General features: G+C 50.3%; 2 protein-coding genes across 2 annotated transcripts in view; one reads left to right on the top strand and one right to left on the bottom strand.

Annotated features, from left to right (window-relative positions):
- Positions 1-5,797, top strand: part of LOC138079868 (solute carrier family 23 member 1-like) — a 66,047-nt gene extending 60,250 nt beyond the window's left edge. The window contains exon 12 of the mRNA XM_068972621.1: positions 1,248-5,797. Within this exon, the coding sequence (XP_068828722.1) occupies positions 1,248-1,492 (245 nt within the window). The 3' untranslated portion in view covers positions 1,493-5,797. The remainder of the gene's footprint in view (positions 1-1,247) is intronic.
- STRA8 (stimulated by retinoic acid 8) lies at positions 3,678-22,308 on the bottom strand. Its single transcript, XM_068972622.1, has 8 exons — positions 22,165-22,308; positions 18,270-18,345; positions 17,575-17,659; positions 14,227-14,439; positions 12,876-13,152; positions 9,132-9,205; positions 6,996-7,107; positions 3,678-3,854 (listed from the first exon to the last, which is right to left on the bottom strand). Exons 1-8 carry the CDS (start codon positions 22,306-22,308, stop codon positions 3,780-3,782), a joined length of 1,056 nt encoding a protein of 351 aa, XP_068828723.1. The 3' UTR covers positions 3,678-3,779.
- Between the last annotated feature and the right edge of the window lie 317 nt (positions 22,309-22,625).

Raw genomic sequence — 22,625 nt, 5'->3', positions numbered from 1 at the left:
ATTCTGAGGAATGTGAGGAGGGGGGTTAGGGCTTCAACATATGATTTTGGGGGTGGGTGGGTGAGCACAGTTCAGCCCATAAAAGGACTCTAAGGTGGGAAATATACCAGAAGCAAGGCGCAAAAGGCACAGCCCCAGCTCTCTTATAGCCTGCAGTCCAGCTGGGGAGGGAGAGAACACATGCATCTATTCACATTCCAGCAAAAGCCATAGCTGGTGTGCTGAGCTCCAGGTGCTCTGTACTGAGCGTATAGAGAGCAGCAGGACATGCCCGGCCTTCTGGAGCCTCACAGGCTTGTAGGAAAGGGAGACACAACCACAGACCATTACAATAGAGGGCACCGAGTGTGGTGATGAGCACCCCAAACCCATCAGTGCTGAGGATGAGTCCGGTGAAGGGTGCAGAGTTGTCCTCACTGGTGGCTTTCCGTGCTCCCTTCTTGGTCCTCTGATAGTTTCTTGAAAGGACCTCTCTAATAACTCCTGCTTCATGATATTTGGTTTTCCACGTTTCTTCTCTCCACCAAATATAAAATACACCTGCATTCCAGAAACATTGAAACATAGAAAGGTCCACCCTGGAAGATGAGGCAAGAACAGTGGTACATAGAAGGTTGTACCCTAGAGCTCAGAAAACTCCTGGTGATGAGCTGAGTTGTTGTTGTTTAGTCACTCAGTCGTGTCTGACTCTTTGTGACCCCAAGGACTGCAGCATGCCAGGCCTCCCTGTCCATCATCAGCTCCCGAGCTTACTCAGACTCATGTCCACCGAGTCGGTGATGCCATCCAACCATCTCATCCTCTGTCGTTCCCTTCTCCTCCTGCCGTCAATCTTTCCCAGCATCAGGGTCTTTTCCAGTGAGTCAGCTCTTATCAGATGGTCAAAGTATTGGGAGCTTCAGCTTCAGCATCAGTCCTTCCAATGCATATTCAGGGTTGATTTCCTTTAGGATTGACTGGTTGGATCTCCTTGCTGTCCAAGGGACTCCCAAGAGTCTTCTCCAGCACTATAGCTCTAAAGCATCAATTCTTTGGCGCTCAAGTGTTCCTTATGGTCCTGCTCTCACATCCATTGAGTTGAGTTGGGCGGAGTTGAGCTGAGCTGATTCTTGGGATGGGCTGGGAGGAGGAGAAGGAGGAGCTGCCGGCAGGACAAGGGCATTGCGAACTCTCCAGAGGCTCCCCCTGCCCAGGTCCGCCGGCTCCCTTGGGGCCCAGTCCTGACCTCGCTCGCTGTCTCCTATTAGGAAGTCTGGAGGAAAGAGGCCTTCTGGCATGGAATCAAGTCCAGGAGGAGTCTGAGGGGACTACGAAGGCTTTGGAGGTCTACGGCCTCCCCTGGGGGATCGGCACCAGGTTCTGCACGTCCTCCTGCGCCCAGTACCTCCCCTTCTGGCCCCGGGAAGGCGCGGTGGGAGTGAGCCAGCTCTCGCTCTGGCCCTGGGACTCCTCAGGAGAGCGGCCCCCGAGCGCCACAGACACCCGGATGTGAGACGGCTCCTTCTGCATGGCCCCCACCCGGTGTGCTCCTCGCCCCACCCTCTGTGGGAGGTGCCCTGTCGTCCTGAGCGCCTCTGCACCCCACACGTGGTGGCAGAGTTAGATACGTGTTAGATGAAGGCCAGGCCAGCGTGCTGTGACCCCGTCAGCGACTCAGCGAGGCCTGGCCTCAAGCTACATCCTTACACCGTGCTCAGCCCTCCCGTCTCCAGGGTAAACCAGGGCAGACGGGTGTCCACACAGAAAGCCTCTAGGCAGTATTTTGATGCGTTGGGAGGCAGAGGCTTTGGGTGGGGCAGGGAACAGAGATGGGGCTGTTAGCTAAAAGGTGACAGTAACATTTCTCTTCCTCCGCAAAGAAGTATGAGGCCTGCTGACCCCTCCCATCCAGGTTCCTCTCAATCAGGCCCCTCCCCTCCAGGCCCCTGCCATTTGTAAACGCTGTGCTTGTGCTAAGTCACTTCAGTCGTGTCCGACTCTGACTCTGTGCAACCCTGTGGACTGTAGACCGCCAGGCTCCTCTGTCCATGGGACTCTCCAGGCAGGAATACGGGGATGGGTTGCCACTTCCTCCCCCAGGGGATCTTTGCACCCAGGGATGGAACCCACCTCTCTTACCTCTCCTGCCTCGGCAGGCAGGTTCTTTGCCATTAGTGCCACCTGGGAAGCCCCTGTAAACCCTGAAGGGTCTGCAAAGCTACAGTCCCTGCATATCCCCAGTGCTAGTCCTTGGAGTCCGATAGTGCATCACAGGATGGTATGGTGAGGCAGTGAGCACTAGGGGTGTGGAGTCAGATGGCACCAGGTTTGGACCTAAGACTTAACCTGCACTGCAGGTTCTCACAGGGACATGAAACAGCCAAAGCCTTTGAAAGGCCTTCAGTGGAGTGGAACCACTGTTGTCATGATTTATAAACTGTACAGAGCCAGGTGAACCTGTTCTCTCTGCATCCTCAATGGATTAGTCAGGATTCTCCAGAGAAACAGAGCCAATAGGGTGTCTGTGTACATACATATATATATATATACACACATATATGTCTAGAGATATATATGTACACACACACATATGGGGAAGGCAGATGGAGAGATTGACTTCAGGATTGGGCTCAGGTGATTGTGGAGGCTGGCAAGTCTGAAGTCTGCAGCGCAGGCCATGCAGGCTGGGACGAGTTGCAGCTGGAATCTGAAGGCAGTGACTGGAAGAAATTCCCTCTTCCTGAGGGAGGTTAGGGCTTCCCTGATAGCTCAGTTGGTAAAGAATCTGCCTGCAATGCAGGAGACCCTGGTTCGATTCCTGGGTTGGGAAGCTCCACTGGAGAAAGGATAGACTACCCACTCCAGTATTCTTGGACTTCCTTTGTGGCTCAGCTGGTAAAGAATCTGCCTGCAATATGGGAGACCTGGGTTTGATCCCTGGGTTGGGATGATCCAAGGTGAAAGGCTATCCACTCCAGTATCCTGGCCTGGAGAATTCAGGGCCACAGGGTCTCAAGCATGGTCAGTCCGGTCCTTCAACTTATTCGATGAGACCCACCCACACTATGGAGGGTAATCTACTTTACTCAAAGTCTGCTGATTTAAATGTTAATCTCTTCTAAAAAAAAAAAAAAAATCACCTAAAACCTTCATAGAAATATCTATAAAAATGTTTGACCAAGTACCTGGGTACTATGGCCTTGCCAAGCTGACATGTAATAATAACCATCACCCCCAGTACACAGGCCCAAGTGCACTGATGCATTCTGCCCAGCAGCCTCACCAAAAAGCATTCCAAGTACTGTGGGATCTGACATGGACTCCATTCAGGAGTCTTTATTGTCAGAAGAAGCAAATATAGGTGATTCTGCCTTGGCATCTTGGAGCACAAGATTGAGGTCAGTATTGCTCCTGGGGTTTTAGAGCTTGCAGGATGTGAGGTGGATGCTAGAGCTCTCTAGAACCTATCAACACAATGCCCTGAACCAGGTGTGCTGCAAGTACCCAGTGTCATGGGACAGATCCTGGCCGTCCTGTTCTTGAAAGACTCATGGCCTGGTCCTCGGGTGCATCTGGTACCCCCTGCAGCAGGCCAGCACCTCATTCAAAACAACCCCGAAAGACAGACACACAACCACACTATTCTTAAATACTTTATAACAACCAGAAACTACAACCATCAAAATGCTTTCGGGGCAGCCCACTCCAAAACGCCAAGGCAGGGGCAACTTGGGCTGCCAGAACTCAAAGCCGGAGGCCTCCAGCCTCCTCCATCCCCTCCTGCTTCCAGCCCTCCTGCATCACAGATCTTCATCATCAAATGTCTCCGTGCACCTCAACATTATCATCTCATCGTCAACGGGAAGCTCCGGTTCCTGCAAAACACCAGTAGAAGAGGATTCAAGTTTTATTTGAGGGCTCCAGGCCTCAGGTGGGGGAGATGGCCCCACCATCTCAGGCATGCCTCCTCCCTCTGCTTCTCCCCCACATCTCTTCAGCGGTATCTTCTCCTCCAGCTTCCAGCCAGGAAGTTAAGAGCAATGAGGGGCAGGGAGTCCATTTCCATTTCACTCGACTCCATATTCTACAGTCTCCAGAAGGGCTTCTCCTGGATACAGTAGAACTGGCTTCTCTCCTCTCCTGGGGATTTCTAAGAACGAACGCATGAGCGAGACAGGGGCAATCTTAAAGCTTTATCCAGATGCCCTCAACAGAGGATGATGAATTATATCACGATGCACCCACCCATGGAATACTCTGCAGCTGCTTCCAATAAAAGGAATGGGATCCTTCTCTGTGGGATACATTATTTTAAAAGAGCGAGGTCCAGAGCAGTGTGTATGGTGGGCTGCCATTTGCATTTGACATATGTGTGCTCAGCTGAGTCTGACTCTTTGCGATCCCATGGACTGTAGCCTGCTAGACTTCTCTGTCCCCGGGATTTTCCAGGCAAGAATATGGGAGTGGGTTGCTATTTCCTTCTCCAGGAGATCTTCCCAAGCCAGGGACTAAACCTGGGTCTCCTGCATTGCAGGCAGATTCTTTACCACTAAAGCCACCTGGGAATACCATTTGTATTTGATAGATTATATAAGTAGCTGGAGAATATTTCTGGATGACTGTATAAGAAACTGGTCATGATACTTGCCTTTAGGGGAGGGAATGCAATAGGAACAAGGAACATCAGTAGGTGAGACTACCTTTTCTTTGCACACCTTTTGGTAACATTTAAACTTTAAACCACATGGGTTAGCTATTTGGGGATCATTTTGAAAAGAAACAGCATTATGTTAATTTAGCAAGTGTTTCTCATTCCCTTAACGATGACACCAGCTAACCTGATTCCTCATTGCCTCTTCCCCTAAAAGTACATTCCTGGGTTTGTGTTCTTCCTGCATACCCCCACCCCAGCAGAAAATCACCCCTGTAGTTTGTTAGCGCTGTTCGTTAAGGGTTGATTCCCTTGGGCCTTGGGAAGCACCCCTAATCCAGCCAACCATCTCATGGATGTGGGACCAGACTGGGGGTGATTCTGAGAATGAAGCTCCAGAGAATGGTCCTCATCTGCCGTGCCCTCCTGATAGGGGTGGGGCACATCAGAGCCAGAGCATCCAAGAGGGGGAAGAACTGGTCAAGGAAAATCACCCGGACCCCTCGTTTAGGGTGAGGATGGTGGCAAAGGTTGAGAAAAGGGGGAGCTGGAATGTGGAGGATGCTCCGAGGCCAAACATCTGGGGAGGGAGCCACACACTGGAGCCTGTCACAGAGGGCCTGCGTGTTATTCCAAATGTTCTGCCTCCTTCAGTCAGTTCAGATCAGTCACTCAGTCACATCCAACTCTTTGCAACCCCATGAACCGCAGCACGCCAGGCCTCCCTGTCCATCACCAGCTCCCGGAGTTTACCCAAACTCATGTCCATTGAGTCGGTGATGCCATCCAACCATCTCTAAGCCCCTGAAAACGATGATGAGGGACTCTTCAGCTGCAGATCTGTGAAACTGCTAGGCTGTAAGAGGTGTCTGCTGGGACTGGGTGCTGAAGTGTGTTTAGTAGCATTCCCTCCAGTTCATGTCCACCTGGAGCCTATTTGAAACTAGAGTCTGTGCAGATGTGATTAACTAAGGCTGTAAGCTGAAGTCATCCTGGATTTGGGGTGTGCCCTCGATCCAAATGGTAGGTGTCCTTACAAGATGAGAGGGACACAGAGATACACAGAAGATGGAGGCAGCAATGCAGCTGCAAGTGCAGGGACCTCCAGCGTTGCGGGGAGCCACCGGGAGCCAGGAAAAGGCAGGGACAGTTCTCCCCTAAAGCTTTCAGAGGGAGCATGGCAGGTCAACACCACAACTGGGCCTTCTGGGAGAATAAATTTTTGTTGTTTTAAGCCCCTGAGTTTGTGGTAATTTGTTACATCAGTCCTAGGAAACCAATACAGGTACTGGGATGAACGAGGAAGAGAATGCAGGTGCCCTCTTTACACACCCTGTACCAAGGCCTGAGGCCTCCTGCATGAGGACACTTGGGCAGCTTGTTCAAGACACAGATTCCTGGGGCCACATCTCACAGCACTGAATGGAAATCTTGAGTGTGGGGATGTCAGGAATTTGCATTCCAATGAGCTCCCTAGGTGGGTCAAGTCTGAGCGCCGTGCTTTACATGAGCTCCAGTCCTGCCAGTTCTTTCTTTCCTGCTATGTGTAAAGTAATGAAGTGGGGAAAACAAAGACCATCCCATCCATCTGCTCTCAAAGCCTTGGTAAAGTGACCGGACTTCAGTGTGTCCAGAGAAAGGGACTCAGTGGTCAGGGCCGGCAGCCAAGGGTTGGTGGGGGCTGCAGAGAGCAAACTGCAGGAAAGGGCCTTGGCTCCAAGTGGTCTCAGCAGAGGGAAGTGAAGGGTGAGCAGGAAAAGGGCCACATTGAAAAGCTTCCCTGATTATTTTGGGACATTTTCATCACTGTTACGTACCTTTTAAAATAAACAGCTATATTTTTGCTAAATCAGTGCATCTGAAAGGGGCTGTCTCCTTGGCAGCTCATGAATAACCCCCTCCCTCCATGGAAACTTCCAGGAATGGACCTTCTAACCAAGACCCCCACAATGCATGTCACTGTGGGCTGCACAGTCAGCTTTTTGGAAGCAGAAATTAATATCCTTCAGAAGCTGACAGCAAATATTACCCCAGGGTCTCAGAAAATGATGAACTAGTTCAGCCTCTCAGAAAGGCATCAAGGAATCACACATGTAGGAGTGCCTGCCAAGAGCCAGGCCTCTGAGGTCTGGTCCCTGCCTCAAGGCTCCCAGGCTCGGATGTGCCCTGAAGAGCATCCCTCTGCCTCTTCCCTGCTTCCCTGGACATTCTCCTTCCATAAGATGCATTAGACTAAAGTCAACTATCCATGGAAGAACGTCCCCCCATGGTGTGAACTGGGGGAGCTGCAGCCAGTGCTCCCCTCCAGAGCCCACCATCTGAGGGGAGACGAGCCAAGGCCTGACTGCACTCTGCTCCATCCTACCTGTTTGACTTGAGTGTTAACACACCAAAGGTCTTTGAAAAAATTGATAATCTGCACGTAGAGCTGAAACTTATCCTCGGGATGTTTTGAGTTGCAGACAGCCAGCACGGAACTAAGGGCAGAAAGGAGGAAGAAACAGCAGTTAGAATCCTAACTTTTTACCTCTACTTTGTTGTTGCTGTTCAGACACTAAGTCGTGTCTGACTCTTTGCAACCCCATGGACTGCAGCATGCTAGGCTTCCCTGTCATGCACCATCTCACAGAGTTTGCTCAAATACATGTCCATTCATTCGGTGATGCCATCCGCCATCTCGTCCTCTGTTGCCTGCTTCTCATCCTGCCCTCAATCTCCACCTCTGCTTGCACCCTCTAAAAATATCTGGATTACAATGACAACCAAACACTTTGAAGCACGCAGCTCAACCCTCTAGTGGCCCAGAGCCTTCTGTGGAAAGTTTGCACAGCCCCAGTTCCAGCATCATGTCTGGAAGCTGCTGGGAAAGCAAGACTACAGGGAGGCTGGCCCATGGGTCCTAGTTCAGTGTTCTGAGCTGTGGCCTGGGGAACAAGGAGCAAGATTTCCTCTCCGCCCAGTCAGGCTCTGCCCCCACCCGTGGCTGCTCAGGCTCAGGAAGCACAGGGCACGATCAAGTTCAGTCCCTTGACATGCCTCTGCTCAGGAGGTCTAACGTGAAACGCCAGCCCTGGCACAGACGGAAGGCTACCCTGAAGATTCTTTTCCTGCTGTTTCCTGGGACAAGGGGAGAAGCCTACCAAGGACTGTGAATCAGGCCTGGACAGCTGGTGGTGCTTTGACCTCACTTCCTGCTGGAATGAGGCCTCACAGTCAGCTTGGGAACCCTGGCAGCAACCCTCTGCCTTTCTGGGGAAAGAAAGAAAAAAAAATTTTTTCCCCTAATTGGTTGTTTTCTATTCCACCAGCAGGGTAAGGAGTTAACAAAATTATTTGCCAAGTACACTTTGGCCACTTTTCAACCAAATTGTGTTCACAGCCCAAGCCCAACAAAGAGATAGCAATGTCTGTCTCCAGCCGGTTTCAGCAAAATCAAACTACATAGCCGGGAAGAGTCACCACGGAAAATCGCTTTGAGATTTTGGGCAACTCTGGCTGGGCTGGGGGTGGGGGAGGGGGTGGCAGCTGAGTTGCAAATGTTGACATCTCATCTGCCTGCAGGCCGCCAGGGCTCTGGGCTGGAGCCACAGGCCTCAGAAAGAATGGAGATGTTCTTTGGGATCATGAGAACATGAATGTCACCTCATTCCCAAGGCAGAAAGCTACATGTTCTTGCTTCTTTAAAAAAAAAAAAAAAAGTTATTTATTTGGCTGTGTGGGTCTTACTAGCAGCACGCAGGATCTAGTTCCCTGACCAGGGATCAATCCCGGGCCCCCTGCTTTGAAAGTGTGGAGTCTTAACCACTGGACGCTTCTTTTTAACCAGGTATCTGAGGGGGCTGTGCTTGTAGGTTGTAAGACCACAGCTTTTCAAAGTAGCAAGGAAATTTTAGTCCTAAACTCTCTCTTTCTGAGAAAACACAACTCTGTGTGTGTGTGTGTTTAAAAAAAACAAGCTGCTTCTTGTTTTAAAATCTCGCCAGATGCTCTTCTGACTTCAAGGGGTCATCCCTCCTTCTACATCCTTCCCATCAGCACTGTGAAAACAGCTTCTCCCCTTGTGCAGCTCAGAGACTCAGTCACTCACCCCAAGGCTCAGGCATGGGGCCTGTTTCCATGTTGGCCCACCTCTCAACCAGACTGACTGCTGTAACCTCTCAACACCTCTCTGTGTCCACCTCTCAAACCAGACTGACTGCTGTAACCCACCCATGGCCAGCTCACCCCAGGAGACAGTTCAAACCACCTAGAGTTGACAACTCTGGCTGATGTATCTCAGCCCTGGATCACAACGGAAGAACTGTCTCTGCTGAAGAAACCCCAGAGAAGATCCTCCCCAGGGCAATGGCACAATCCTAGAACCAGCCTTTTCTGAATCACAGGAAAAAGTGGATTTCCAAGAACTTCCACTGAATTATGCTCCCCTCTGAGAGGCTGCAAGGGAGAGGGTCCTAAACACCCCAACAGGGACACACACACACAGTCTCATACTCCTCCTCACCTGGGGCTAGATGTGCCTGGAGCTTCACTTTTGTCCAGGGAATTTGCCACATCGAAGGCATCTTCAAAAAGGATCTGAAAGAAACCACAAAACTTCACGTGTCAGAAATCTGCCACACTCTGATGTTTGCTCTTGGTTGCCAAGGGATAGAAAGTCTCCCTACCCCCTGTCCCCAAAGGGATGCATGTTAAAGCTGAGGCCCAAACCCAGGGTCTCTGCTTGGTGACCTTTACAGGGGATGAATATTAAGTTCTTGACCACCCAGAAAAAACTGCCAACCCCAGAGAGTGGCTGAGAGATGGGGAAGCACTGGGGACCACGGTCTCCTCTTTCTAAAGAGGGTGGGAGCTTAGGTGGGAGAGGCAAGAGCCAGAGGTGAGCCTTTGTTTACATGGGAAAGGGCTCATCTACACCGCCCAAGGGACAGACTGAGCCCAGGATCCACAGTCTAGCAGTTTCATGCTAGGGGAACAGAGGTTAAGGGGGCTGGGGGGTTAGGTTGCAGAGAGCCCACTCCCAGGGTGGATATACCACAGTCAACCCGCTCCCTCCCACATCCCTGCCCCAACCTCACTCCACCTTGGGAGTCCCTTGCAGTCACACCAGTCACTTGGGGTGCTTGATAAAAACAGATTCTGAGCCATCCCCTCAAAGACTCAGATTCAGTGGGTCTAGAGTAATAGCCAAGCGCCTGCCTTTTAACTAAACTCCACTTGAGAAGTCTGGAGGGTCAGCAATAAACTAGAGACCAAAGGGCAGAGATTTGAAAAAAAAAAAAGAATATGTGATGAAGGATGCAATCCTTAGAGCAGGAATTAGGTATCCTGGATAGGTCCTCCCACATGCTGGGCCTCACCTGTGAACTGGAAGGACTGGGTGAGGCGACAGTAGTTTTCCATGCCCGGGTCCTGGTGTCTAGGAAGTCCCCCAGAGAATGGGGCATCCAGGGCTGTCTACTGGAGCATAGAAAAAGCTAAAGAATTCCAGAAAAGCCTCTGCTTCATTGACTACTTCAAAGGTAAAGCCTTTGTAGATCACAACAAACTGTGGAAAATTCTTAGAGATGGGAATACCAGACCACCTTACCTGCCTCCTGAGAAACCTGTATGCAGGTCAAGAAGCAACAGTTGGAACTGGACATGGAACAATGGACTGGTTCCAAATTGGGAAAGGAGTACATCAAGGCTGCATACTGTCACCCTGCTTATTTAACTTGTATGCAGAGTACATGGGAAATGCCGGGTTGGATGAAGCACAAGTTGGAATCAAGATTTCTGGGAGAAATATCAATAACTTCAGATATGCAGATGACACCACCCTTATGGCAGAAAGGAAAGAGGAATTAAAGAGCTTCTTGATGAAGGAGTAAAAGGAGAGTGAAAAAGCTGGCTTAAAACTCAACATTCAAAAAATGAAGATTATGGCATCTGGTCCCACCACTTCATGGCAAATAACTGGGGAAACAATGGACACAGTGAGAGACTTTATTTGGGGGGTTCCAAAGCTCCAGTACTTTGGCCACCTCATGCAAAAAGCTGACTCACTGGAAAAGACTCTGGTGCTGAGAGGGATTGGAGGCAGGAGGAAAAGGGGACGACAGAGGATCAGATGGCTGGATGGCATCACCGACTCATGTCCATCGAGTTGGTGATGGATAGGGAGGCCTGGCGTGCTGCAGTTCATGGGGTCGCAAAGAGTCGGACATGACTGAGTGACTGAACTGAACTGAACTGAAAATCAGTGCAGAGGGTGACTGCAACCATGAAATTAAAAGACACTTGCTCCTTGGAAGAAAACCTATGACAAACCTAGACAGCGGAGACATTACTTTGCCAACAAAGGTCCGTCTAGTCAAAGCTATGGTTTTTCCCGCAGGGATGTGCGAGCTGGACAATAAAAAAGACTGCTGAAGAACTGATGCTTTCTAACTGTGGTGCTGGAGAAGACGCGTGAGAGTCCTTTGGACACCTAGGAGATTAAACCAGTCTGTTTTAAAGGAAATCAACCCTGAATATTCATTGGAAGGACTGATGAAGTTGAAGCTCCAATGCTTTGGCCACCTGATATGAAGAGCCAACTCATTGGAAAAAGACCCTGATGCTAAGGAAGGATAGAAGGCAGGAGAAGGGGACAACAAAAGATGAGATGGTTGGATGGCGTCACCAACTTAATGGACATGAATTTGAGCAAACTCCAGGAGACAGTGAAGAACAGGGAAGCCTGGCGTGTGCAGTCCAGGGGGGTCACAAAGAGTCAGATACGACTGAGTGAGCAACAAGGGCTGTTCCCCCAGCATCAGAGGCATCTGGAGGTTCTCTGGCTGAAGACTCCCCAGAGAGACACCGGACATCTCCTTAAAGAAACCACCCACTGAGGAATGTTTGAAAAGTCAGGGCAAAGCAGGGCGGTGGTGCCATGCAAGCTGAATGTCCTGCAGAGCACTAGATTAGCAGCCGAGAAGCAAAGAGTCGCCCGCCCCACTAGAGCAGGGAGGAGAGATGCGGCCTCAAGTGGGAGCAGCAGCCTTCCGGGCTGTCCTAATTCTGAAAGAGCAGCGGAGGAGCCCACTTTGATCTCAGCGCTCAGCTACCGCTAACGCCCACCAGCGCTCCGCTTGGCTGACCATGGCCGGGGTTAACAGCTCCAACTCTGAGCATTTACAGTAAAGGTGTGGGTACCTCCGCTCTATTAATACTCTGTGGGGTGGGAGGGAACTGAGGGTGGAAATTTCTGGAGATGTTCCTCCCTGATGCTTAAGAAAGAGCCAGAGGCAGTCTTTTCTCTTGCCTGAAGGAGAGGATGTGTGGATGTGAGACTTGGACTGTAAAGAAACCTGAGCACCGAAGAATTGATGATTTTGAACTGTGGTGTTGGAGAAGACGCCTGAGTGTCCCTTGGACTGCAAGGAGATCCAACCAGTCCATCCTAAAGGAAATCAGTCGTGAATATTCATTGGAAGGACTGATGCTGAAGCTTAAACTCCAATACTTTGGCCACCTGATGTGAAGAACTGACTCCTTGGAAAAGATCCTGATGCTGAGAAAGATTGAAGGCAGGAGGAGAAAGGGATGACAGAGGATGAAATGGTCGGATGGCATCACCAACCCAATGGGCATGAGTTTGAGTAAACTCCGGGAGTTGGTGATGGACAGGGAGGCCTGGCGTGCTGCTGTCCATAGATAGGGCCGCAAAGAGTTGGACACAGCTGAGCGACTGAACTGAACTGAACTGAACTGATGCAGAGGAGGAGGAATAATAACTTGATTGCTACCGGCCGCCATTCCACAATTATACCCCGTGCGGTAAATGGGGAGGGTGGGAAAGGTGAGATACCAGCCCTGAGAGGAGGCAGAGCAGGGAGAAGGAAAGAACCGAATCTACGGCCACACGGCCGGGAGACATAGCGGAAGTCCTCCTGCCGCGCAGGCCCTCCCGGGTGGGCAGAGTACATCACCTCTTGGTTTAATGAGCGAGTACTTGAAGCTGAAAAAATCCAAGTGGATACAGCCTTCTAAGCCGTCTCTTCTGTAATCCCCATGGAAAGGCCAGGAAGGTAACAGGAGAAAAATAAATGTTCTCTGGTTGTGCATATATGTCGGGAAAATTAGAAACGTACTGCACCAGCATCCAGACAGCACCTCCAGGTGGCTGTGGGAACCCTGCTAACTTCTCCGGGCGTCTCCAGGCAGGTGATGGAGTCATTCCTTCCTATCCACCCTCCATCTCACCCTTGGGTTGGCTCACCTCCTCAGGGGTGGAGACCAGCGAGCAGCTGGCCCCCTGGCTGTCAACCCCGCTGTCCTTCATGCTGCCCTCAGGGCAGGCCGGCTCTGGACAGGACCCCACGAGGCTGCTCTGTGCCTGCTCCCACGCCTTCAAGAAGATGGTCTTCCTCTCCTCCGAGACGGTCTGCCACAGATGGGAGATGGCCGCGGACACGATGGGGAGCGTCACCTCCTTGGAGGAGATGATCCTGTTCCTGACCAGAAAGTCCATCGTCCGCTTGTAAAAGCTGAGGTACCTGCAACCGAAAGGGCAGTGACCCCCAGACCTGGACCCAGTGGCCCAAGGTCCCCCAACCCGCGGCGGCTCCTTGGGATCCCGTGGTGGGGAAGCGGGGTGGTGAAGAGCACAGGCCTTGCCCCGCACTGTGGTTCACCAGGGACTCAGCCTCACTAGTCCCTGCCAGCCCTGACCCTAGCAGTGCAGAGCCAGCTTGGGGGCCACGGGCGACTTAGTTTTGTGTTTTGGGGTCCCTTCCTAAGTCCTCCCAGCGCCCTCTGTGAAGCTCACTGCCCGACAGAAGAGAGGATGAGAGGCAGGGCAGGCTGACTCTCTCACCAGGGGAACATGGCTTCGAATTTAGAGCCTGGGAATATGCAGACATGGTATGAGCTCGCTTAAATTTGGAAGCTGTGGGGTAAGCCTCTTTCTGTTGGGCCAACTCCTCCAAGCCCACATACATGGATGTGTTCAGCCTTGAGTTTGCGGAGGAGCAGTGAATAGCACAGAGAAGGCAATGGCACCCCACTCCAGTACTCTTGCCTGGAGAACCCCATGGATGGAGGAGCCTGGTGGGCTGCCGTCTATGGGGTCGTTAAGAGTCGGACACGACTGAGTGACTTCACTTTCACTTTTCACTTTCATGCATTGGAGAAGGAAATGGCAACCCACTCCAGTGTTCTTGCCTGGAGAATCCCAGGGACAGAGGAGCCTGTTGGGCTTCTGTCTATGGGGTCGCACAGAGTCGGACACGACTGACGCGACTTAGCAGTAGCAGCAGCAGTGAATAGCAGGTGGAATCTGGGCTAGCCATTCACTGCTTCCCTTGCTCCAAGACCAGCAATGCTGTGGGGGTGGGGAGGCATTTTAGCCCTCAAATCCCCCACAGTGCACCCCAGATAAAGTCAGTCTGAGGAAACACAGTGCATGTGCTGTGCAAATGTGGTTTCAAGACTATTTCTCTAGCCCCTCTGCCAGCCCCACCCCCGAGCCCTTCCTATGCGGAAATCCGGAGGGCCCGTGACTCAGGGCCTGCAGGGTGCTCCCGCTGGAGCACTTGTCCCCTCCCCCACGGGCGCCAGGCCTTTCACACCGTTCAAATTCCAACAGGTCTGGCAGCACACTGACGGAGGAGTGTGAGAGCTCCACTTTTTTCTCCTCTTCCTCCTCCACCTCCTCATCCTCTTCCTCCTCTTCTTGGTCTTCCTCCTCCTCCTCTTCTTCTTCCTCCTCCACATCCTTCCTGGCTGCCTCGAAGGAGCACCAAGTGTCCGAGCCTTTCCAATGAATTTTATTTGACACCAGACTGGGGAGGAAGTAGAAACAAGACATTTACAGACTAATTTCCTTCATGAACATCAAGACTAAACATTTAAACGCAGTTTTAGCGTATTTTATATATGTTATATCTATGCATAAGTGGGCTTCCGCCATGGCTCAGTGGCAAAGAATCCGCCTGCCAATGCAGGAGACACAAGACACACAGGTTTGATCCCTGGGTCAGGAAGATACCCTGGAGTTGGAAATAGCAACCCGCTCCAATGTTTTTGCCTGGAAAATCCCATGGACGATGGAGCCTGGTGGGCTACAGTCCATGGGGTCGCAAAGAGTTGGACATGAGTGATGGCCCAAGCATGCAGACAACATGGTCCTCTTACCCTACCTACCCTACCCTACATATGTATAAATACATTATGACCAAGTGAAGTTTATCCTAGGAATATAAGATGGTTATCCAAGCTTTGAAAATCAATCAGTGTAGTTTACCATATCAACAGACTAAAGGAAAAATATTAATTTCAATATGTGCAGAAAAGCACTTGGCAAAATTCAACATTCATTCATGGTTTTTAAAAACTCTCAGGAAACTAGGAATAGAAGGGAATTTCTTCAACCCGATAAAGAGCATCTATAAAAAGCCTATAGCTAACAGCATACTTAGTAGTAAAAGATTGTTTATCTGCCAAGATCAGGAACAAGAGAAAGATGTCCTCTCTTACCACTTCTATTCAAAATTATGCTGGAGATTATAGCCCACCCCATAAGGTGAACTAAAGAAATGAAAGGTGTACAGATTGGATAGGAGGAAATAAACCTGTCTTTGCCGACAATGAGATTATCTATGCAGAAAATCCCAAAGAACCTAAAAATATGTGGCCAGAACTAAGAAGGAAGCAAGGTTTCAGAATACAAAGTTGATATACAAAACCCAGTAGTATTCTGTATACTAGCAATGAATAACTGGAAATTGAAATTTTATAAAGTAGCATTTACAGTAGCACCCAAAACCATGGTTAAATATTTGGGTTTAAACTAAAAGCCCCACCTAAAAAAGAAAGCAATAAATTGGACTTCAAAATTCTGCTCTTCAGAAGATAGTTTTAAGAAAATGAAACAGTATGACTCAATTTGGAAAACCAAAACTTGTACCCAGAATCTCTTCATACTGATAGGAATAATCCCCAAGGCATCAGATTGAGTTAAAAAGCAAGTACACCAGAAGAAACATAGGAGGGGTCTCAGCCTCTCGCTGTCTCTCTTTCTGTTTAATTTCAGAGTGGAAGAAGTCTTTCTGACTATTCACATAACATCAGGTGCCATTGTAGATAGACAGATTAGACTTCATTTTTGCATGGACAAAACAAAAAACAGAAATGCTGAAATAGTAAAACAACCAACCAAAGTATGATTGTTTGTAATCTATATGCTAGAAGGACAGCTGATTTCTCATTATACATAAAGTGCTTCTACCACTAAATAAGAAAAAGACCACCAACCGAACAGGAAAATGGGCAAAAAATAGGTAAAAAAAAGCTTCCAGGAAGGGAAATACAAATGACCTTGAACAAAGGCACTTAAGCTTACTCATAATTTAATTAATTCAAAATATAGTAACTATAAAATGCAATCAATCTAGTCCTCCACTGGTACCACAGTTTTAATTATTGCAGGTTTATAATAATTCTAGTGAAAAATCTTCCCTAATTAATATGATTCTGAAAGAAATTTAGCCACCCACATGTGGGTGATACAAGTATTAATAAGATTTTAGTATGTGATAGTGTTCATATGTTAAATCAGGAGGGAGAGCATGGCGTCTGTAATAAATGGGGGGTGGAGTCAATAGCTAACGTCTGCCTCACTGATACCATCTCCCAGGCTGATTTCTAGCTGGGGCCAGTCTGATTTGTAAAATATGGCCACAAATACCCTGCCACGTATACTCAAAACACACATACACCACTTGCCTTTTCCCTTCCACATGACCAAACAGTGCAGATTATGATTATAGGTGATTACATCCTTCGTAATACTTTTCTGTATTCTCACAGTGTCTACAATGTGAATTTAATTAAATCATTTTTCTCCTGATTATTTCCTTTAGGATATAGTACACATTCGCTGTTTTAAAAAACTGCAAATACAGAAAAGCGCAGAGAAGACCATATAAGAAATCAGTAACACCACCCCAAACGAGGGGAACAACCTCACTTGGCTTCCGCAGGTTGTCGGGAGACTCTGATCACAAGCCATGTGCAGTCCCCTTTTCAGAGTGAGTAAAACTGTTTACACACATACTCCGGCGCCTCCTTGGAGGCCGGTCTAAGCTCACACCGTGCTGGGAACACCCTGGTGCCACCAGAGGTGATGAGGGCCCGGCCACTGTGCCCAGAGTCCAGGTCGCGCTTGGAGCAGCTGTGCAGGGTAAGGTGGCGTGGGGCCTGGGCCAGCCTTTGAGAGCACAGCAAAGACGGAGGCTACAAAGTGCATGTCAAGAGGTGTGAGCGTTAAATGTCCCACGTGAGGTCACAGAAGTGTGAGAGAGACGTTACTCAGGTAGCCTCTCTTGTCTGAGTGCGCTGTTATAAACGAGGCTCCCCTTTCAGCACCCCTTCCCCTTGTAGAACTCGCATGTACTACTTTTTCCTTTCTTCTCTGACATCCTTTTTAGCTTTTCTTAGGTTCCTGTGAAGCTAGAAAGTAGGCAGAGATTTAGATTTCCCTTATCTTCTTATATATCCTTCAGTAAAACCATTAGGTAAGTTTTTTTTTTTAAAGCTATAGTACTATATGAATACTGTGATCTCATTTCTCTACAAAATAATATGCAAAATAAAAAAATGAGGATATTCTTTATGGTTTACATTGATTTTCTTTGAGTGGTGAGATAAGTACTTTCATGGTCTTTTTCGGGTACTTCTGTTCTTTTTGACATTTTCTGTTAATAAGTAGGATTATTTTTATATTCAGGAAAAATCCAATACATGTGATTAGGATAAAACGGAGACGAGGACTCTCCAGCACAAAGCTGTTCTAAATAGATAAGCAGTGCCTCTCACTCTGTTCTGCATTCTGGAGGGAAGGGTGGGCTGTTGAGCTGCAGCAGCACTGTGGCAGAAGAGCGGCATGTCCTGGGTCTCCTGGTGCTTGGGGGTTTTACCTGGGGTTTCTGGAGTACATGCTGGCATATTCTTTCTTGGCCTCCTCTAAGCTGTTTGCATTCCCATCCTCCAGGTTGAAAGATCCTATTAAGGAGTTGAAGGCAAGGGTCACACATGATAAAGTTGGGACTTGGTCCAGTCTCTCCTGCCTTTTTGGACTGTGTGGACCATGGGTGGTTGCTGAGCCCACCCAGGTTCAGTGTTAGGGGTCAAGAGCCCAGTTTCACCTCTCTTTTTAGATGGGAGAGGGAGAGGGACAGGGGAAGAGCTTCTTGAGCCGGCCCTTCTCAGTCAAGGCATGGAGAGCACCCCGTTGAGAATTCAGCTTCCACTGACTCATGAAACCCCAATGTCCAGCCTGAATGCCAAAGAAGGGAGACAGCTTCTGCCCTTTGCTTTCGAGTTGGACAGCCCTGGTCCACTTCTCTGGCCTCTCAAGAGGAGGTCAGACACCTGGGAAGAAAATCCTCTTGCTCACACAGCCCGCTGACGTTCGTCCATCCTGCCAGACCCTAAACTCACTGAGGACAGGGGCATGGATCTCATCGTACCCCTGGCCCAGGTGCAGTGCCTGGCACATAGTAGGCTCTCAGTAAATATATGTTCACTTGGCTTACCCCAATCTCTCTGGTTTCAACAGAAAAAACCAACCAGCCCTACACTGGGAGGCAGAGGGGTGGCAGGTACCGCTTACCTTTCAGCTTTAGCAGATTATCCAAAGTTTGTTCCAGTTCCTGAATACGATTCTTCGCCTTATTCAAAACTTGCCACTGAGGACAGAGACAGACAGTGCGGAGAAGCCAGCCTCCCCCCGCAGAGTTGGTTTTGTGGACACGGAAGCCCCTTTCCTGGCCTGAAGCCACCCCCACCTAGGGTGCGAAGTCTGTCTTTGACATCGTCGACAGAAAGGGTAGGAGCTAGTTCTGAGCCACAGAAGGCACCACATTTACTTTGCATTCTGGGAATGGTTCTCAGAGAAATACCAAAGCATTTGGAAACCATTAGGCTGTGTTCAGCAGACAGTTAGGGCTGCAAACGACTATAGAGGCGCTGTGAAGTTGGGATGGACAATGTCTGTAGAGGCAGCACAAAGCCCCCTCCTCCCCCCATTAACTTCTGCTCACTTCGCACAGTGTGCTACAGGCAGGTTAACGGTAAATGTACTAGTTTAGTATTAGTAAATGTACTGCTGCTGCTGCTGCTGCTAAGTCACTTCAGTCATGTCAGACTCGGTGCGACCCCATAGATGGCAGCCCACCAGGCTCCCCTGTCTCTGGGATTCTCCAGGCAAGAGTACTGCAGTGGGGTGCCATTTCCTTAACGCATGAAAGTGAAAAGTGAAAGTGAAGTCGCTCAGTCGTGTCAGACTCGGTGCGACCCCATGGACTGCAGCCCACCAGGTGCCTCCGTCCATGGGATTGTCCAGGCAAGAGTACTGGAGTGGGGTGCCATTGCCTTCTCCCAGTAAATGTACTAGTTAGTAAAAATACAAAAATGTATTTTTGTTTGCCAGATGCATACATTCTAGTTGACCTAAAGTCTTATCAAATGCTCTGTCAGCTTGAACTATGAATTTCCTGTCCTGCAAAAATAGAATCACAAGCATTTCCTTGCTCCCTCCTTCCCTTTCTTTACCACTGGATATAACATTATTCAAGTCAAAATGGTAACTGCAAGATTTTACAACAATGAGAAACGCTGAATATTGTGTATTATTCAGACCGCCCAGTGCCTGTGAGGAGTCCTAGACCTCAGGCATGCACAAGGGCAAACAGCTGTATGCCCAACCTGGGGTCACAGAGTAAACAAAACTGCCCGGCTTTCAGGCTGCTGACATTCTAATAGGGAAGGTGAGCGTGGAGACAACCGCTCATCACACAGAACACACAACAGCCCCTCTTAACGGGAGAATTCGGTAAGCGCCGCAGAGGACCGTGGGAGCACCCTGCAGGGGAGGTGGAGGGACCCCCCCCTCCTGGAGGGCCCGACTGAGCCCCACTGGTGTGTGAAAAGGAGACTGGAAGGCGACTAAAGGTACGCCACTCTGCAGACCCATGGGACGGCGACTTGAGATCCAGCAGACCACGGGGATCTCCGACTGCTCCTTTAGAGCAGGGCCCCTGCCGTCCTACACCATCTGCTGGCCCCCGTCCCGGGCTCAGAGTTACACCATTGGGTCAGCAAGGACTCTGTCCACTCGGGATACCTGGGGCCGACGGGCTGGCCGAACCCCAGGTTTGGGAGGCGAGGACTTTCCAGCCCTCTGGTCTAGGACAGTCACCTGCGTCCACGCAGCACGGCCACCCCATGGCCACCTTGCAGTCTGACTGCGTCACCTGGGCCAGAACAGAGCCATGTAGGCCAGGTGCTGTTCACTGAAACTCTGTATCTACAACATTTCTGGCAGGCTGATTTTCTTAGGACCTTTGTCTGAGTTGAGTTCTGTCCCGCTAAAAAAAGATGTGTTGAAGTTCTAACCCCAGGCCTGTGAGCGTGACCTTATTTGGAAGCAGGGCCTTTCTCGAGGTAATCAAGTCAACATGAGGTCATGAGGGTGGGCTCTAACCCAGTATGACCAGTGTCCTTATAAAAGGGGAAATTCGGACACAGAGACAGACACACACAGTGACTGGAGTGACGCCTCTGTAAGCCAGGGAAGGCCAAGGATTGCCAGCAAATGCCAGAAGCCAGAAGAGGCAGGAAGTGTTCTCCCCTAGGGCAGTCAGAGGGAGCCAGCACCTGGATTTTGAACCTCTAGAGGCTAGACCTCTGAAACATTTCTGTTGTTCTAAGCCACCTCGTGTATGGTATTTTGTTTTGACAGCCACAGAAAACTAGTACGACCTTGTTGCCACACATGTCTGAATCTCACTCTTGTAAGGCAAATCCTGTCTGCATGGACACCACACATGCAAAATTCAGCGTTCTCCCTCCAGCAGGAGCGCAAAGGAAGGACAGGACAGAAGATATTTCCAGGCTGCCCCCTGGCTGTGCCATCCCAGGCAAATAGTCTAACTTTCTGGAGCCTCAGTTTGCTCCTCTGCAGAGTGAGGGTGAGATGAACGGAGTTGGGAGGAATAAATGAGGTGATGCATGGGGAAACGATATTCACATTCTAAACCACCCAGGACCGTGCTATGTTTTTCATGCTTTTTCTTGTTAAATTCCACAGCAGGCCTCAGAAAGCCGTGACTGGTGTCCCTGTTTAAACGGTGTGTTAACTGAAGCCTAGTGAGGAACCTACCTCATGTGGACTGATGCCACTTAACAGCCAGGCTCTTCACTACCACATCATGAGGTGTGAATTTTCAGGGGTGCAGAGGGTTTTCCTCTAGATTTACTTCCACTCCTTACTGCCAGACCCCAGGACCTGTTTTTTTCTTCAGTCGTGCTGCCTGTCTCTGCATACTTCTTCACTGGCCAGTGACAGGGGCCTTGGGGTTGTTGTGCACCCCTGGATGCATGTCACCCAGGGACACAGAGCAGAGTTGTTCTGGGCAGGCTCTTTGCTGAGAGGCCCGGATGTGGCCTAGTCTGCAGCGGGCAGCTAAGGCGCGGCTCTCAGGCTTTAGCCGCGTGCAGCAGCAGACAGAGCACCGTGAGGTGCCCACAGCTGGGTGTTGGGCAGAGGAGCAGTGCTCCCCAATCCCTCACCCCCACACCCTTCTAGAGGAGCAGGTGGGAGCTCGTTTGAGATTCTTCCTGCCCCCCTTGGATCCGGGCACAAGGGCACTTGGGGCACCTTCCTCTGTTTTCCACAGAGGCTCTGGCCCTGTGCCCTCGAGTGGTGGGGGGTGGTGCTCTTCTGTTCACCTGCTCTGGAAGCAGCACCAGCCCAGACGGGAACCCACAGTTTCAGGGCAATGGGCTGGTCCAGAAAGATGGACGGTGGAAAGAGGGTCTGGCCTGGATCCCCAAACCTGGCCTCTCCCTGGCAGCTGGCAGGTCCTGTCTGAATTCCAGTTCCCTCCGTTAAAGAGGGTGAGGGGCCTTGAGGCTACCGCAACTTCCCCCACGTTGGAGACCTCCTGACTGCTCCCTCTGGTGATACCAACTCCATCCTTCCATCACCACCCGAACCCACGCAAACCTTCTGTGCTCCGCCAGAGACACCAATCAGCAGTACGGCAGCCCAGGAAGGAGAAAGGCAGAATTAAGATCAGGAAAAGACAAATGCTTACCTGGAGAGTCCTGCCACCTAGGGAAAGACCTGGTTAGTGCATGAAACCTGAGGGACACACATGCGCCTGTAGTGGGGGGTGTGCTTTGGGGAGAGGGAGTTGTGTGTGTTGCAGTGGGAATGCAGGGTCCGGGCAGCTGGAGGCTCACCACGGCCCATGAGAGGGATGGGCATAGGTGTGGCTGGCTCACCCGGCCTCTCGGCGGGTTATTTCCCTCCTGAGGCCAGGGTTGTCTGCAGCAGGTAGGTAGGGCCCAGAGCAGACAGAGCGCTGTGAGGTGTCCTCTGCGGGCCGCTGACCCACCTGAGCCACAGCCCTCGGGGGTGGAGCTCCAGGCCAGTCCCCACCCTGGCTCCACAGTCTTTCCATGTGTGGGAGCTTTTCCTCCCTACCCTCCGGTCCCCATACCTTTGAGGCTGTGAGATCAGAGTGGGAGTAAACAGCCTTCCTGAGGTTGCCGAAGAGCCCTGCCAGGGTGGCTCTGTGGCGGGCCTGGGACAAGCGTCTGCGGGCCACCCGCTGCTCCAGCTCCTGCAGGCGCCGGGGCATCATTCTGCCGCCAGTGTTGCCGCCTTCTCCTGCAGTCTCCATGAGAAGCTGCAAGGTGCTAGGCTTGGCTTGGCCCTAAATAGTAAAGGTAAAATATTAAAGAGAAAGGAAGGTAGATTGTAGCCAAATGGGGAACAATTCCCAAGTAAAAGTTCCCAAACCAGTGAGTATAATCGACAACAGATACACAATCAACCATAGGTGATACAAAACCTGTTATCAAAGCTCGACTCCCGAAAACCCAAGGTGCTCATACCTGACTTACAGTCAAAGAGCACTGCTGCTTTACAGCAGGAAGTCTCCAGGAACTTGCAGGTTCT

The sequence above is a fragment of the Capricornis sumatraensis genome, chromosome 5 (assembly GCF_032405125.1).
Source record: "Capricornis sumatraensis isolate serow.1 chromosome 5, serow.2, whole genome shotgun sequence".
NCBI lineage: Eukaryota > Metazoa > Chordata > Mammalia > Artiodactyla > Bovidae > Capricornis > Capricornis sumatraensis.
Note: the sequence above shows the minus strand (reverse complement) of the source record. Positions and strands in the feature narration are given on the sequence as shown.